The 16,148-nt window shown below is 49.3% G+C and overlaps 1 protein-coding gene and 1 long non-coding RNA gene across 12 annotated transcripts in view; one reads left to right on the top strand and one right to left on the bottom strand.

The window, feature by feature from the left end:
- The window catches only part of TPM3 (tropomyosin 3), a 65,266-nt gene extending 61,866 nt beyond the window's left edge, over window positions 1-3,400 (bottom strand). For 6 of the 11 annotated variants that reach the window (XM_060269659.2, XM_060269657.2, XM_060269656.2 and 3 more), the window contains exon 1: window positions 2,995-3,259. In XM_060269659.2, the coding sequence (XP_060125642.1) occupies window positions 2,995-3,108 (114 nt within the window). In that variant the 5' untranslated portion in view covers window positions 3,109-3,259. Of the gene's footprint in view, window positions 1-2,994 lie in introns of all 11 variants that reach the window. The other 5 variants (XR_015947490.1, XM_088659706.1, XM_035097736.3 and 2 more) reach the window with 2 other exon arrangements.
- On the top strand, window positions 1,351-5,930 carry LOC148683159 (uncharacterized). The gene is made up of 2 exons (XR_015947492.1): window positions 1,351-1,467; window positions 5,742-5,930. It is a non-coding gene; the product is annotated as an uncharacterized LOC148683159 (long non-coding RNA).
- The last annotated feature ends 10,218 nt before the right edge of the window (window positions 5,931-16,148 follow it).

Here is a 16,148-nt window from a genome sequence, read left to right as displayed (position 1 = left end):
AACCCCTCTCAGCTCCCTTAACAAACTACAGTTCCCAGGATTATTATTTTGGGGGGGGGGGAGCCGCAGCTGGCCAAGTATTATAAGAATGCATTTAAACGTATGGTTTGTGCGTGACCTGAATATTTACAGGCCGGTTTTTTAAAAGTAGGCAGATTTGTGGATGTGTAACTGGTGGCGATTCACCCGTGTGGCTAAGAGAGAACCTCCATGTCCAGAGGCAGTCTATCTTGTGATGCCAGAATTGGAGATGGGGAAGCTTTGGGCCCTCTGGATGTGGCGACCAGGGTTCTTATTGCAAGCGGATGGCAAGGAGGTGAAAACATGGAAGGAAAAGGGGTGGGACAGCGAGAAAGCATAGAAGAATCATAGGATGGCAGAGTTGAAAGGCACCCCAAGGCAGTGGCGTAGCGCTGGGGGGCGATGGGGGTGCGTCGCCCCGAGTGCCACCCTGGAGGGGGGGTGACACTCGGTGCCCCCCCCATTGGGGAACTTTTTTCTCTTCTGTTGCATGAGATTTTTCAACTGTTCTTATATGTTCTTTCAATGCTGATTTCATATCTGAAGTCAGGTTTGTTCTGTAAGCTCTAGTTTTTTTTGCAATTCATGTTTTTAACTTTTCACCAGAGCCAGAGCCGCGTGGGGGGGGGGTTTGACAAAAAATTTTCGCACCGGGTACCACCTGGGCTTGCTACGCCTCTGCCCCAAGGGTCATCTATTCCAACCCCCCTGCAATGCAGGAATCTTTTGCCCAATGCGGGGCTCGAACCCACAAAGCTCGAAGCCAATAGCCCCGTGCTCTACTGACTGAGCTATCCCAACTGTGAGAGAGAGATGGTTTCGCAGAGAGAGAGGGGGGGCAGTTGCAGAGAGGGAGGAGAGAACCATTAACTTCAACGGTTCTACTCTGAGCTGGAGAAGTCTAGGATGCAACCCAGAACCTCCACTTACAGTGGCAGTCTACCTGTGCCTCCTAGATTCCGAGAGCAAGCCACCTGGAGGGGCTGTTGCCCTCATATCCCGCTTGTGGGCTTCCTGGAGGCATCTGATTGGCCAATGTGTTTGGGGGGTGCAGGATACTTTGGTTTGACACACACACACCCCAGGATGCTCTTCTGTTCTGCCCAAGCTCCCTGGTGTGTGAGATGGGGGCACCCTGAGTAATCTCATGCCCGTCTGGAATCGCAGAATATAATATGCCCATCCTCACATGCCCCCTTTCTCTCCCCTATTGTCAGCTGTTTGGTCACCCTGAAGCCATCCTGATCACGGGGGCAGCAGCAGCACCCGCCCAGCCCTTCCTTCCTTTGTTTGCCAAGACTTTGTCAACCGTAAGGAATGTGAAACTGGAACTCTCTGGAGAAAGGAGCCAAGCCGGTCTGAGATTCTTTCTGCCCTCCATCATCCGCACCTTCTTTCTCTATCCCTCTCCACTCATCAAAAACCCACCAACGCAGGTGGGGAAAGGTGAGTGCGAAGGTTTAGTCCGTGCTGGGGTTAACCACTGCAACTCACTGCCTCTCAGCCTAGCCTACCGCGCAGGGTTGTTGTAGGGATTAAGTGTGCAAGGCAAGAACCATGTATACCACCTCGAGCTCCTTGGAGAAACAGGTGGGATATAAATGCAAGAAATAAATAATACGGACTCTTAGTCAAAGGGCCCTCTGAGCATACGCAGAGGCCTCTTTCCGTACTGCTGAGCGATGAGGACTCCTTGCAACTATTTTCAGTTCAGGAATTTGGCTCTGGGGGTCTTTTCAGTGAACGGTCGGCCAGATCTCTGAGCGCACGCAGAGTGCAGTTCCCAGTGCTGCTGATCAAGTCGGGGGCACACGGTGGCTGATCCATCTGACACACACAGGGAGGTGAGCTCTGAGTTGTGCTAACTCAAGGGGAAAGGCCCTCTGAACATATGCAGAGTGCATTTCTCTTGCCGGTGGGTAACCACCATCAGAGCCAACCTGGAATTAAGGGAAGGGGACCTCAGGCAAACATTAGGATGAACCCCAGGCAAACATTAGATGGACAAGCACTCTGCACATGCTCAGGGGCTCCTCTGCAGCACTTAGTCCACATGATCCAGGATGGAACTCTGCAATTTAAAAGGAGGCTTAGTTGTCAGTAGGACCTTGTGGTCCAATCTCAGGCAGAAACTGTAGCCTGTATGTAGCCAATGACAGCCGTACTCAGAGTAGACCCATTGATATAAATGGCCACGACCTCACTTAAGACCATTCATTTATCTGTGTGGGTTGTCTTTTCAGCAGAAACCCCAAATTTTTACGTCCCACATTCCATCGATCCAATATTTATGAAAACCAAATAAGAAATTGCTGCTTTGAGGGTAGAGAGCGAACAGCCCAATGTTTATTTTGTTAATTTTTTGTTTGTTCGTTTATTAATTAATTTTGAAACTGAAGCAAAAACTGGCGTTGTTGGATGCCAGCTTCTATCAGCTGTGGTGGCCAACAGTCAGGGACGATGGGATTCGTAGTTCAGCAACATCTGGAGGGCCACAGGACCCCTACTTGCCGGCCAACCCTGTTCCAAGCAATCAAGGACCACATGTGAAATGAACCTACAGAGATATAAAGCGGGGATGGGAAGTCCGTATCACTCCAGATGTTTCTGGACTCCAGTTCCCATCAGCGCCAGACACCATCGAATCATAGACGTTGGAAGGGGCCACAAGGATCATCTAGAGCACTCATAGGCAAACTCGGCCCGCCAGATGTTTTGGGACTACAACTCCCATCATCCCTAGCTAACAGGACCGATGGTCAGGGATGATGGGAATTGTAGTCCCAAAACATCTGGAGGGCCGAGTTTGGCCATGCCTGCTCTAGAGTGACTGGGGGGAAACAGAAACCAGATTGCTTGACTCGAGGGTATCCGTGATGAGCTAAGTCAGAATTCGAATCCAGGACTCTACCACAAACCTCTCACCAGCTCCCCCCCACCCAGCACACAAAGCCGAGCCCAGTGGCTGCCCACCTGCTTGCTCCTCTCTTCCGCCTGCTTCTGCTCCGCCTCAGCCTGCTCTGCCCGGTCCAAGGCGTTCTCCTTATCCAGCTTGAGCATCTGCATCTTCTTCTTGATGGCTTCCATGGCGGCAGTCGGTGGAGGGAGGTGGAGAAGCCGAACCGAAGGGAAGAGCTGCCCGTGCGAGTAGGAATGGGGAGCACGCCGAGCGGACCTGGCTGGCACGTAGCAGACTCGGGGAGCACCCTGAGCGGACCTCGGCGCTGCCTTCGAGAGCCTGCTCCCTCTCCTCCCTGCCCCTCGGCCCTTTATAGTTGTCCTCCCTGCCAGCTGGCTGGGAGGTGGGGCAGGGGGACCTGTGGCTTTCTAGGGCCTGGTCCAAAATAACCCCTCCATTGCCCTGGCATTGCCTTGCGGTGGTGGTGCTGGGGAGAAGACCTGGGAGAGGCATCCTTTTTTATTTTTTGCTTCGTGATGAGCTGTGGCCATATTTGGCCTCCCTAGGGGAACAGCTGAGCACCACTAATAGAAACCCCTAAAAGTGGCAAAAGAGGGGAGGGGGTTGAATGCTGCTTTGTTCCAGCGAAGAGGACACCCACCCCTCCGGTCACTCACCCACCCCCTTCCCTTAGTTTTTCACACAGGAGCAAGCAAAGGCGGCCCCACAGGGTGAGTGCAATAGACAAGGACAGAGGATGCCTGGGTCCTCTTTCACTTGTCCCTAGCAAGGCAGTGAGGTCAGAAAACAAGGGTGGAAGGTTTAAAGCGCAAGGGAGACCACCCCCCCACCCCCCCGGAAGAGACCACCTCAAGGTACTGGAGGCATCGGAACATCAGAAGAGTTTTCCTGGATCAGGCCAATGGCCCCACCTGGTCCAGTATCCTGTTATCGAAGTGGCCAACCAGATGCCCAACAGGAAACCTGCAGGCAGGACCCAAGCATAATAATAATAATAATTATTATTATTATTTATTTATACCCCGCCCAACTGGCTGGGTTTCCCCAGCCACTCTGGGCAGCTTCCAACAGAAAAATAAAATATAACAATCTATTAACCATTAAAAGCCTCCCTAAACAGGGCTGCCTTCAGATGTCTTCTAAAAATCTGGTAGCGGTTTTTCTCTTTGACATCTGGTGGGAGGGCGTTCCACAGGGCGGGTGCCACCACCGAGAAGGCCCTCTGCCTGGTTCCCTGCAACTTGGCTTCTCGCAACGAGGGAACCGCCAGAAGGCCCTCGGTACTGGACCTCAGTGTCTGGGCAGAACGATGGGGGGTGGAGCACAAACGCCAGGGTTATGCAAACTAGGGCCCCGGGGGCTGGATCCAGCCCAGTCACCTTCTAAATCCAGCCTGCAGACGGTCCGGGAATCAGCGTGTTTTTACATGGGTAGAATGTGTGCTTTTATTTAAAATGCATCTCTGGGTTATTTGTGGGGCAAAGGAATTTGTTCTTCTTTCTTTCTTTTTTCAAAATACAGTGGTACCTTGGGTTACAGACGCTTCAGGTTACAGACGCTTCAGGTTACAGACTCTGCTAACCCAGAAATAGTACCTCGGGTTAAGAACTTTGCTTCAGAATGAAATCAGAAATTGCGTGGCAGCGGCGCAGCGGCAGCGGGAGGCCCTATTAGCTAAAGTGGTATCTCAGGTTAAGAACAGTTTCAGGTTAAGAGCGGACCTCTGGAACGAATTAAGTTCTTAACCCGAGGTACCACTGTATAATCCAGCCCCCCACAAGGTCTGAGGGACAGTGGACCAGCCCCCTGCTGAAAATGTTTGCTGACCCCTGACAAACGCCCTTTCCCCCTTTGATTTCCAGCAACTGGTATTCAGAAACCTATCTCTAAGTTACCAGGATCAGTCCCCATCCCTGGTGAAAAATAAGAAGCACTGAGCATACTGTTGGTGGGTTTTCGCCAACTCAGTTCTAAGGGGGTGTGGTGTGGTGTAGCGGTTAGAGTGTTGGACTAGGGCCTGGGAGAGAGCAAGGTTCAAATCCCTCCACCCCCAGAATTGGGGCCACGAAGCTGTCTTTGGATGTCACCTTGAGCCAGCCACAGAATCACAGAATCATAGAGTTGGAAGGGTCCACGTGGGTCATCTACTCGAACCAATCTTTTGGCCAACGTGGGGCTCGAACTCAGGACCCTGAGAATTGGGACTCAGCTATACTGTTGTAAATATAACGTTTTAAGTGCATAAGTGCATTTTACAAATGTGGCACTAGATGGCGCTGGTAAGCTAATGGCAAATTCCATATATATTTTTAAACTTTTTTTAAAGCATTTTCACAGCGGGGTTTTTTTTTTAAATATGAGCTATCCCCAGTCGCTGCCTCTCAACATCACCTTACTTGTAGGGTTGTTGCGTGGATTAACTGAGGAGGGAAGAACCATGTATGCCGTCTTGGAGAAAAAGGCAGGCTAGGAATGCAATAAAGAAATCAAATAAATAACAGAACAATGTTTGTCCTGTTCATTAAGTTTATTCTTCATAGGCTACAGCCCAAACGCTGCAGCTGGATCAATGACTCACACCTGGGAAAGGTGCCTGAAAAAGCAACGCCAGGAAATCCTGAGGACCAGAAACTTGACTTTTTGGAATTTGGGGGTGCCTAGTTAGGATGTCATAAACCTCAGGGGCAGTTTCTGAGTCCCTAGAAATGCAGGATTTGATGTGCCTGGTCCCTCTCACACACACCTTCCAGAGCCCTCTGCTTGAATCCTAAGTCGATGTACTGTCCATTTTTTTCAACAGTGGGAGAGGAGACCATCCATATTCGCACACATCTGGAATTAAGAACATAGTAAAAGCCTGCTGGATTAGGCAATTTGCCCATCTAGTCCAGCATCCTGTTCTCACAGATGTCCCCAGGAAGCTTGCAAGCAGAAACTGAGAACAATTATTATTCGGTACAAATTCATTCTAATAAAGACATTTTTGTACTCCCTTTCCTCCTAGAGTATAGAGAAAGTGGATAGCAAGAACTTCTCTCTCTCTCTCTCTCTCTCTCTCTCTCTCTCTCTCTCTCTCTCTCTCTCGACGCTAGAACTCAAGAAGCTGAATGCTGGAAGATTCAGGACAGATAAAAGAAAGCCCTCCTTTGTTAAACTGTGGAACTCACACCCACTGGAGGAAGAGATGGCCACCAACTTGGGAGGCTATAAAAAGAGGACTGGACAGATTCATGGAAGAAAAGGCTACTAGCGATGGCTACTAGCGATGCTTCTGAAGCCACAGGAGGGGGTTGGATCCTGCTTGCAGGTTTTCCATCTGAGACCAGGATGCTGAAGGAGATGAGCCACTGCTCTGATCCAGCCAGGCTCTTCTCGTGTTCTGATGTAACCTCTGTGTAAGCATGGTGTGAGCAAATCAAAACAAATGCTCCATAATAATGACATCTTCTGGAGGGGCCCCAATTCCTGCACCCGTACAGTCCACCCTACCCAGCTCAGGACCATTCCCCCTTCTCTCAAGCCCCGTTCTGCTGCCTCTGTCCCCTCACCCTGAGGCTGCAGGCCCGGGCTGGTAAGGTCAGCCGCCATGTCCCCAGTGCCCAAGCCGCCACCCACCAGATCTTGTTCCCGGTCTTTTGTCCTGCTGATATGCTATCCTATTTCTTTAAATAGCCCCAGAACAATTCCTCACCGTTCACCGCCCTCTGTGCCCAGCAAGCGAGGCTGGGGGCGTTGGCGGGGGGTGGGGGGTGGGGGTGAGCCGAGTGGCTCTGTCACTTTTTATTCAAGGCTGCCGCTCGCATTCCGTTATTCAATCTCGGCACCAACAGGTGGTGAGATGCCAGCGTTTCTTGTGTCCCCAAAATGTCCCCGCTTGCTTAGACAATGCCCCGGCTGCCACGGGTAATGGATGCCCTCTTCAGCCTTCAACCTAAACCTCAGAGAGCGGGGGGCAGGCATCATTAGGATGGCCAAACGTGCTGCTATTCACCAGGGCCAAATCATATTTAAGTTGCTAGTCCTCAGTGTCTCCGAATTCATTTCTTCTTCCTGTTCCACTCCTCCTGTGGGCTCTGGCCACCCGAACTCCTAGGAAGTACTGTACTCTACCCATTGCTCCCTTTGAGAAGCCTCGTTCCTCCCAGTCCCTCCCTCCTTGCAGTGTAGGCAATCAATTTATTAAAGCAGGGACAATATCTGTTTTCTGATACCCTCTTAGACACCATCAAAACAAACAGAAAAAAGAGATTTTCGCAAAGTTCACATATGCTGATATATATCTGATAGGTGCAACTTTTGGAAAGAATTGCAATCATTTCAATAGGAATACAATCAACCTCGCCCTAGTGGGAAGATGATGAGCAGGTGACCTCAAGGCAACTTCAAGGCTCTCTCCTGCTCCTCTTTCATACGGCGCTGTCTTTTTAAACCACATTTGGATGAGCAGCCCTTTGAACAGAGCTGTCCTCCGACACCCCTTGTAAGAGGAACTTACAATCAAATACTGCCGAGTGGAGTGCTCATGTTCAGGGTGCCAGCCCGGCAGCCCTGCCCACCTGCAGGCTACTCTATTCCTTCCCTACCCCATTTTCCACAGTAGAACTTGCAATCAAACATTGCTGTGCAGAGTACATCTATTCAGAGTTCCAATCTGCCGGCCATGCCCTCCTCTGGCTGACTCCATTACGTGTACTTCATTTTTTCAAATACAGTGGTGCCTCGCTTAACGAATGCCCTGCTTAATGAAATTTCCGCTTAACGAAAGGATTTTTCGAGTGGAGGTTGCCTCTCGAGTCTAGACGAATTCGTTTTATGAAAAATTCGTCTAGCGAATCGCGGTTTCCCATAGGAATGCATTGAAATTAAATTAATGCGTTCCTATGGGGAAAAAAAATATCAAAAAAATTCAATGCATTCCTATGGGATTCACTAGACGAATTTTTCGTTATAATAAAAGACCCGTGGAACGAATTAAATCCGTCTAGCGAGGCACCACTGTATATATATTTTCCCTCAATTGACCCCCAGAAGAGGATGGAAGCAAAACTTCAATTACTGGGCTCAGCCTGCTATTGGCTCTGGCGCCACCTGCTGTTGAGCTCCCTGACTTCTGTCCTATCCAACCCAATGGATACCAGCCACCGCCAGTCGGTTAATCGGGGATAATCAGTTAAGCCCAAGGAAAGGGAAAGCAACCTAGAAGCCGAAGGGGAAGACATCAGGATCGCCCGTGTGTCGGTCCAAACTGCGGCCCCGGTGGGTGTCGAAACAACCCTGGCGCTGTAAGAATATGTTTGATATTTAGTTGGTTTCCCAGTAGAACAACCTAATATCAAACATATCAGACAGAAGCAGGGGAGGCGGGTGGGTCCCCGGCTGAGACGATGGGCCCCTGAACGACGTCACAGGGGTGCGGAGGAGTCTGCGGAAGGAGACAGAAAAGAAAACATGCATCAGAGTTACACTGTGTGGTAATTTCCCTCAGGATCATGGGTTCGAGTTGCAGGGGGTTGGACTAGATGACCCTGGTGGTCCCTTTCCAGCTCTACAAGACAAAGAAATTTATGTACGTCAAGAGACGCCCTTGCACTCCAGCTCCCATAAGTTCCCAGCCAGCATGGCCAACAGGCAGGGATGATGGAAGTAGGAGTTCAAGAAGATGTCTTCAGGCTCAAAATGCAGAGCGGTCGCCAGAAGCCAGGACCGATTGAATGGGCATCGAACTGTCGGTGGTCATAGAGCAGATGTGCCCAGACAGGAGTGTCTTTTCCACTTCCTGCCCAGCACTGGGATGAGGACAGGGCTAGAGAGGCAGGAGGGAGATGGTACCTGGGGAAGCCCAGAAGCTCAGAAGGATGGTTACAGAGGGCAATGCTTGGTGGGGATCAATCCTGATCTGGGGGGTCTGACATCCGACTGGGGAATCAGGAGCACCAGCAAAGGGAAAGAGCCAGCTGGTAGTAGAGCAGGCATGAAGTCATCCAGGTTCAACCTTTTCTGTGGCCTACACTACCAATCTGATTTTATTTATTTGCAAAAACATTAATAGCTCTGCTTACAGTCTCCAGCTAGCAGAGGGAACATAGCTTAGTGGCAGAGCAGATGCATAATAATTAATAATTAATAATAATAATAATAATAATAATAATAATAATAATATTCGTACCCTGTCCATCTGAGTGGGTTGCCCCAGCCATTCTGCATGACCTCTTGGTATCCCCATTAAAAAGATTTTTTTTAAAAAAAAAAAGTATCGGAAGCAGGTAATGTGAAGCACCCTTAAGAATGTAAGGAGAGCCTGGCTGCTGGATCAGGCCAATGGCCCACCCAGTCCAGCATCCTGCTCTTCCAGTGGCCAACTTGGTGCCCAAAGGAAGCTCAAAAGCAGCACTTGAGATCAGGAGCAACTCTACCCAGCAACTGGCATTCAGGGGCATATCACGGCCTCCGACAGCCTCTGCCTGAGATAGACCCTGCAAGTCTCTCCCTAGTACTGTGAGAGGCAGTGCGGCGTAGTGGTTAGAGCATCAGACTAGGGCTTGGGGGAGTTGGCCAAGAAGCTCCCTGGGAGTGACCCTGGGCCAGTTTCTGCCTCTTAGCCTAACCTACCTTGCAGGGTCGTTGTGAGGATTGAATGAGGAAGGGGAAAACCACCTACTTCACCTTGATCTCCTTGGAGAGAGAGAAAACGGTGGGGTATGTGATGGCGGTGGACTCTCCTTCCTTGGAGGTTTTTAAACAGAGGTTGGATGGCCACCTGTCAGTTGCAATTCCTGCACTGCAGGGGGTTGGACTAGATGCCCCTTGGGGGACCCTGCCCATGCTACAATTCTGCGATCCCATGAAACGCAATAGGTACGAAATAAAACAACTGTTTTTCATCCTGCTGTTAAAAACTGCCGCAACCTTCCCTGGGACCTGTTGTCGGAGGGCAGGCAAGCCATTAAATGATTGAATAAAATAACCACAGCAATAATACTACAACTGGACTAGACTGGGAAAATGTTCCGATCCACTAAAATCCGACCCCTGATGCTCCTCTAGGGTGGAGCCAAGTTAGGGCTGAATGGAAGGATCTCGGTGACCCTTTCCCCTCCCCCTTCACCTGTCTGTCCGCAGAAGATTAAAAAAAACCCTCGCATAGCTCTCAGCACCTTACCTGTGCGGATGGTTGGGCTGCCCAAAGGATGCTGGCGATCTGACAACTCCCTTGCCCTGAGCCCACTTTATAACCATATCCTACCGCCCCCCCCCTGGCACAGCGGGGTGGGGGTCTCCCCGTCGAGGGGCTCCAGCCCCATTGCCACACACGTGTCCATGTTCCCATTAACTGCTCCCCAGCCCCAGCCTTTAATGCCCTTGGAGCCAAATTATCCTGATCAATAAAAGGTTCGATCTTCTGTCCTCCTCTCTGGCTGCTTGCTGGCCTCTGGGCCTTGTCAATTTCACATCAATATACGTTACTCTGGACAGCCCTGCTGTTCCAAGAGGCCAGGATTTGTGGGAGGGGGAGGGCTATTTTCCACTCAGGTGCCCCCTTAGTTTTGCTCCGTTTCCCACTCTGGTCCAGGAGAGCCAGGTATCTCTGCTTGTCAGGAAAAAGTCCCTGATTTGGTTAGTTTAGGGAAAGTGGAGGGGATGGCTGACCGGGACAGAAAGAGATCGCGCACAATATTCAAACAAGGTCACCCAGCGAATATGAATGACAGGAGACTTGGGACCAGGGATGTCTGAACCTGTTGGTTTCAGTTCCTCTCGTTTTTTCAGCTTTTTTTCCAGTCTTGAGTTCAGGCTCTGCACATTTCCACAGAAGTTTGCGACAACGACAAAAAGTTTCCATGAAAATTTACCAGCATTTTAGAGTGCGTTTCTCCTAATAGACACATTCCATGCCCTTTTAAAATGTGGGGTGTTGGTTTTTTTGGGGGGGGGGTTATTGGGCTGTTGTTTTTATTTTTATTTGATATTTTGTAGTTTTATATTTTGATTTTGTTCTGTGAACTGCCCTGAGACTTCTGCGTATACGGCGGTATATAAACCCAATAAGACAGGAGTGCCTGGCGTGCTATGGTCCATGGGGTCACGAAGAGTCGGACACGACTAAACAACAACAATATAAACCCAATAAATAAACAAATTCTTTCGTATGTAATCTGGCCTAAATATATGTACACAATTTTGCCATGTTTTCTATTTTCCCTAACGTAATGCTTTGTTTTCGCAATCGTATGCATTTTTATGCCTCAATACCTTCCGTAAGTACTGTGTTCGGAAGATTTTGGGCGTCACATGGCAGGGCAGTGTCTCAAAGAAAGATGTGCTCTCCCAAGCCCACATTCCCAGCATGTTCACACTCCTCCTGCCTCGGGGGTTTCTACTCTGGCTTTGTCCACAGAATGAAAGATGGAAAGAGATGTTCTATTGGGGAACTAACTGGTTTCAGGCCTGTTAGCAGACTAACTCTGTTTTACAAAGATGTCTGCTAATGTGACATCAAGGCTGGCAACATCAGCCCTGCTAAGTGGGAATCCCCTTCAGACGACCGCAGTGCCTGGAGATAGAGTCCAGTGCCGTATTTACCTATAAGCTAAACAAGCTATAGCTTAGGGCCCCACTCCCTTGGGGGCCCCAAAAAAATTAAAGGGGAAAAACTGGATGTACATTTCCAAAATATAAGATAAAAAACAAATAAAACGAACATACAGCAACAGTGGGCGCGGATGGCTCTGTGGGTTAAACCACTGTGCCGCTTGGGCTTGCCAATCGAAAGGTCGGCGGTTCGAATCCCCGTGATGGGGTGAGCTCCCGTTGTTCGGTCCCTACTCCTGCCAACCTAGCAGGTCGAAAGCACACCAGTGCAAGTAGATAAATAGGTACCGCTCCGGCGGGAAGGTAAACGGCGTTTCCGTGTGCTGCTCTGGTTCCACCAGAAGTGCCATAGTCATGCTGGCCACATGACTCGGAAAAACTGTCTGCGGAAGTGGACAAATGCCGACTCCCTTGGCCAGTAAAGCGAGATGAGCACCGCAACCCCAGAGTCTTTTGCGACTGGACTTAATCGTCAGGGGTCCCTTTACCTTTACAGCAACAGTGTTCTGTGTTGTGTAGGCTCCTATGATGTAAGTCATGGGCCCCGGCTGCTAGCCTGCTCCCTAAAAAACTGGTTTGCTCCTTTCTATATACAGGCTGCCTAGATTCTGCATGGACTGGTTGCAGGGCAACATGTGCAAATGGCTTTAGATACCTATTAGGTCCATAAATGGCCATGTAGCATATATTCGACACAAAAAAACTGTGACAATTTGTTGTTGACAAAGGACAGACGGACATATAAAGGGTCCCATTACCTTCAGTAGCTTAGGGCCTCAGACAGTCAGGTTCTGCATCCATAGCAATGACCAGAGGAGGAATGACTGCTGGGAGTAGAGCAGAGTGAAGAATTGCCGTGTTGTATCTGCAGCAGCACAACCAGATGCCTTCATTTGCTCTGGCTGCAACAAAACATCTCTCTCCCGTATCGGTCTCTAAAGCCATAGCAGTCGCTGCAACTCTCCGGCTGTTTGACTCCACCCCTGGAGCCACACTCCTCCAGCATCTCCCAAGACAGACAGGTGCCAATTTAACTCAATCCCAAGTATATGCATTTTTGTAACAAACGACTTGGCCTTGCAAAATTGGGGGAAGTGCAAATTTCAAAAGATGGCTGCATCTCACTTCACACCTTGCTTCAGCCCTAGGAGCCTTTCCCAGACCATGACTTTAGGAACAAGAGAAGCAGCTGGGAAGAGAGAAGGGGCGTTTGGGGATATTTTTGAAAAATAATTTTATAAGTTGCGTGTTTTTGCTTCTCAATTTGCACTGTGTTATTTAATGCTCTGTGACTTGTTTTTTTTTGTTATTTGTTTAATTGATTATGGTTTAGAAATTATTGTAATTGTTAAGAGTGAATTTCTGTTTCATTCTTATTTGCTGGTATTTAATTTTATGGTGTCCTATTACATTCTAATGGATTATTGAATAAGACTTTATTGGATAGAAGTGGTTTCTTTTAAGTTTTGTTCTTATTATGACATTTTTATATCAGATCCAATTGTTATAAAGTGTGCAATCTTTGTTGTTTCTTCTCCCTCCCCTCATTTTTTTTTAGCTTGGATATAACAATTTTATTAAATGTTATCTTCGTTGTTTCTTTGGCTTGTGTAGAGTCATGTAGAAAGGCGGTATACAAATTAAAATTGAAAGGTAACGTAATGAATCCATCAGTTTAGGCAGGTCTGCAGTGAGCAGGACTCAGGTGGCCTTCAGCCCTGTGTGCAGAACTGCACCTTCTCCTTCTTTTTCCAACCCAGGTGCCAAGAGGCAGGAAACTAACTAATGCAGTGCGTTCTCCAGCCATAATTTGCCCCATTAGTGAATAGCCAATTCCCTTCCCCATCACTGCCATATTCCACTGATTCATCGATCCGCTCGGCCCATCTGCTGCTGGAGATTCCCCTGCAGCCATGACGGAGCACGCTTCGGTGGGTAGCACACGGCCGACCTTGGGAAGGGGGCAGCGGGCTGGGGGAAGGGAGGGCCTTTGGGTGGGTGACAGTGGCCAAACGCAGAGAACATTTCTGTCCTCTCTACAAGTTTGTGGCACACATTTGCACGGAGTGTGGGGAGAGTAAAAGTCCTGGCTGGTGTAAGGTCCCTGTGGGTGAGAAGCTGCAAGGTGTTCCTGCCCTTGACCAAGGTTCAGCTTCCTTGGCATGAAGGTCAATGGAGACAGCGGTGTCCTTGGGAATTGATGGTTTTATTTACACACACACACACACACACACACACACACACACACACACACAACCTGAGCATAGGATGAAGGGGCTGACACCTCCTCCTCCAGGTCCCACTTCTGACACCAGTGTTGCACACCAGTACGGCACACAACCCCCATCTCCGAGCAGCACGACTCCAGGTGTGTCTGAGATTACCCAGAATTCACTTTCCCTGGCATGAAGGCCAGTGGAGATACAGTTCTAGTCACAGATACACCCAGTACAACTTGAGCAATTGATGTCCCGATGTTAAGGTTGTCCGGGAATTTCCAGGACATAGCCGGGATTCAGCCATCAGGAACAGTGCCCAGACAAAAATCGAAAGGTCTGAGAAAAACCGGACGTATGGCAACCTGCCAGAGGTGTAGATTTGGGTGGATTTCCTTAAAAATATGCTCAAAAACATATTGTTCTTTTTTTGAGTTTTTGCAAAAATAGATCAGCAACTTTTGTGTCCTATGTCCCCACTACTCACCTTTTCTCCAAATTAAAAAGCCCCAACATTCTTACTGAATGTGATCCAAACCACAAAGAAAGAGAAGTTGAGAGGGCACTCTTTACCACTTCCTGTTTCAGCTCTATGTGCTTTCCAAGTGCCAGACTAATTCTACTGGATCCCACTTTTACCCGGATACTTTGGAAAAGTGTGTACAGGTGCTCTATTTTTCAGGTGGTGGTGGTGGTTTTATTTGGGGGAGGGGGAGTGAAGGGACTGGAGGGGCTGGAGCCCTAGCGCTCACTCAAAAATCCAGATGTGTCCCCAAAAGCTAGCGACTTCTGGCATATAGGAATACAGCCTTCTTAACATGCTCGGAGACCCATTCACCTTGCTTAATATGCTCCCAAGCAGGTTCTGAGACTTCTCTAGGGTGTACCGTGGCTCAGATCAACATTTGCCTTCCCAAAACCTTATTTGAGTGTTTCTTGGGGCAAGTAATTGGGCAGGGGCAAGTAATTGGGGTCCGATCTCCAAGCCTGACGGCCTGATTTGGTGCCAGCACTTTGCCTGCTCCCCGTGCGTGGCAGGGCTGATGTGATCCGGGATGACAGCCTGCGTAATGAGCAAGGGGCCTGCCCCCATTCAGCTCGCCCTTGTCAATATCCAGAACCAGCCGAGGCGCTGATGGGCCCTAGAGCAGAGAAGCATCAAGGTCGGCGGGGTGGGCGATTGGGGAACGGCAGATACAGGGGGGCGGACAGAGCATCTCAGAGGGGAGGGAGGGTCTGCTCTGAAAGACGCCATTTCTAATCAGAACAGGGCAAAATGCCATTGCACACACCCTACCTCCCAGCGGCGAAGAGACTCGGGAGTTTGGGTTCCTTGGAATGAAGGTCAATGAAGTTTGTGGTGCCTTTATGATGTTTTGTTTTATTTGGACATATGTACAACCAACGCGGATGGTGCTGTGGTCTAAACCACTGAGCCTAGGGCTTGCCGATCAGAAGGTCGGCGGTTCGAATCCCCGCGACGGGGTGAGCTCCCGTTGTTCGGTCCCAGCTCCTGCCAACCTAGCGGTTCGAAAGCAAGTCCAAGTGCAAGTAGATAAATAGGTACCACTCCGGCGGGAAGGAAAACGGCGTTTTCGTGCGCTGCTCTGGTTCGCCAGAAGCGGCTTTGTCATGCTGGCCACATGACCCGGAAGCTGTCTGCAGACAAACACCGGCTCCCTCGGCCCATAGAGCGAGATGAGCGTGCAACCCCAGAGTCATCCGCGACTGGACGTAATGGTCAGGGGTACTTTTAACTTTACCACCAGAGCGTAGGACGGTGAGGCTCACAGCATTAGCACTTCAGCAGAGCTTGCCTCCCCAAAAGGTTTCCTGAGAAGCCCCAAACTCCACTTTGGCACCAACTCAGAGCAGACATTCCTCTGTGCCCCCCGTTTCCAGCATCCAGCTATTGTTTTTACCTTACAGTGTGATGTCGCTTCCAACTAGGTAAGTGGGAGGTAGCCCTCATTTGTCTCTATGGCAACAGGGCAACCTCTTTGGCCATGTAAATGGTGGTACTGAACTGGCCAGCAAATGCCATTGGCTGGTTTGGTTGGTTTCTTTGTACAGATTCTACCCTCTCTTGCGCAGGATCACAGGGGTGGAAGGGACCACAGGTATCATCCAAACTGACCACTCTCCAAATCCCAAACCGTATCAGTATATAAAACCTGCGAAACCAAACTACTGTAGTGGCATCAAAAGTGGCATCATTTAAGAGGGAAACAAAATATCCCCTTAAACTTTCTTTAAATAGTAATAAAAAAATCAAACGCCAAGTATTCCATGAAAATCCCACAAATGAACATGGTCAGCGACTAAATAAAATGAATCAGAAAGTGCATACATTTCTCTCACAAACACACACAATCCCTGCTGGTACTGAGCATAATGGATGC

Source organism: Zootoca vivipara, chromosome 16 (assembly GCF_965207765.1).
Source record: "Zootoca vivipara chromosome 16, rZooViv2.hap1.1, whole genome shotgun sequence".
Lineage (NCBI taxonomy): Eukaryota > Metazoa > Chordata > Lepidosauria > Squamata > Lacertidae > Zootoca > Zootoca vivipara.
This window is presented reverse-complemented; position numbering and strand designations above follow the sequence as displayed.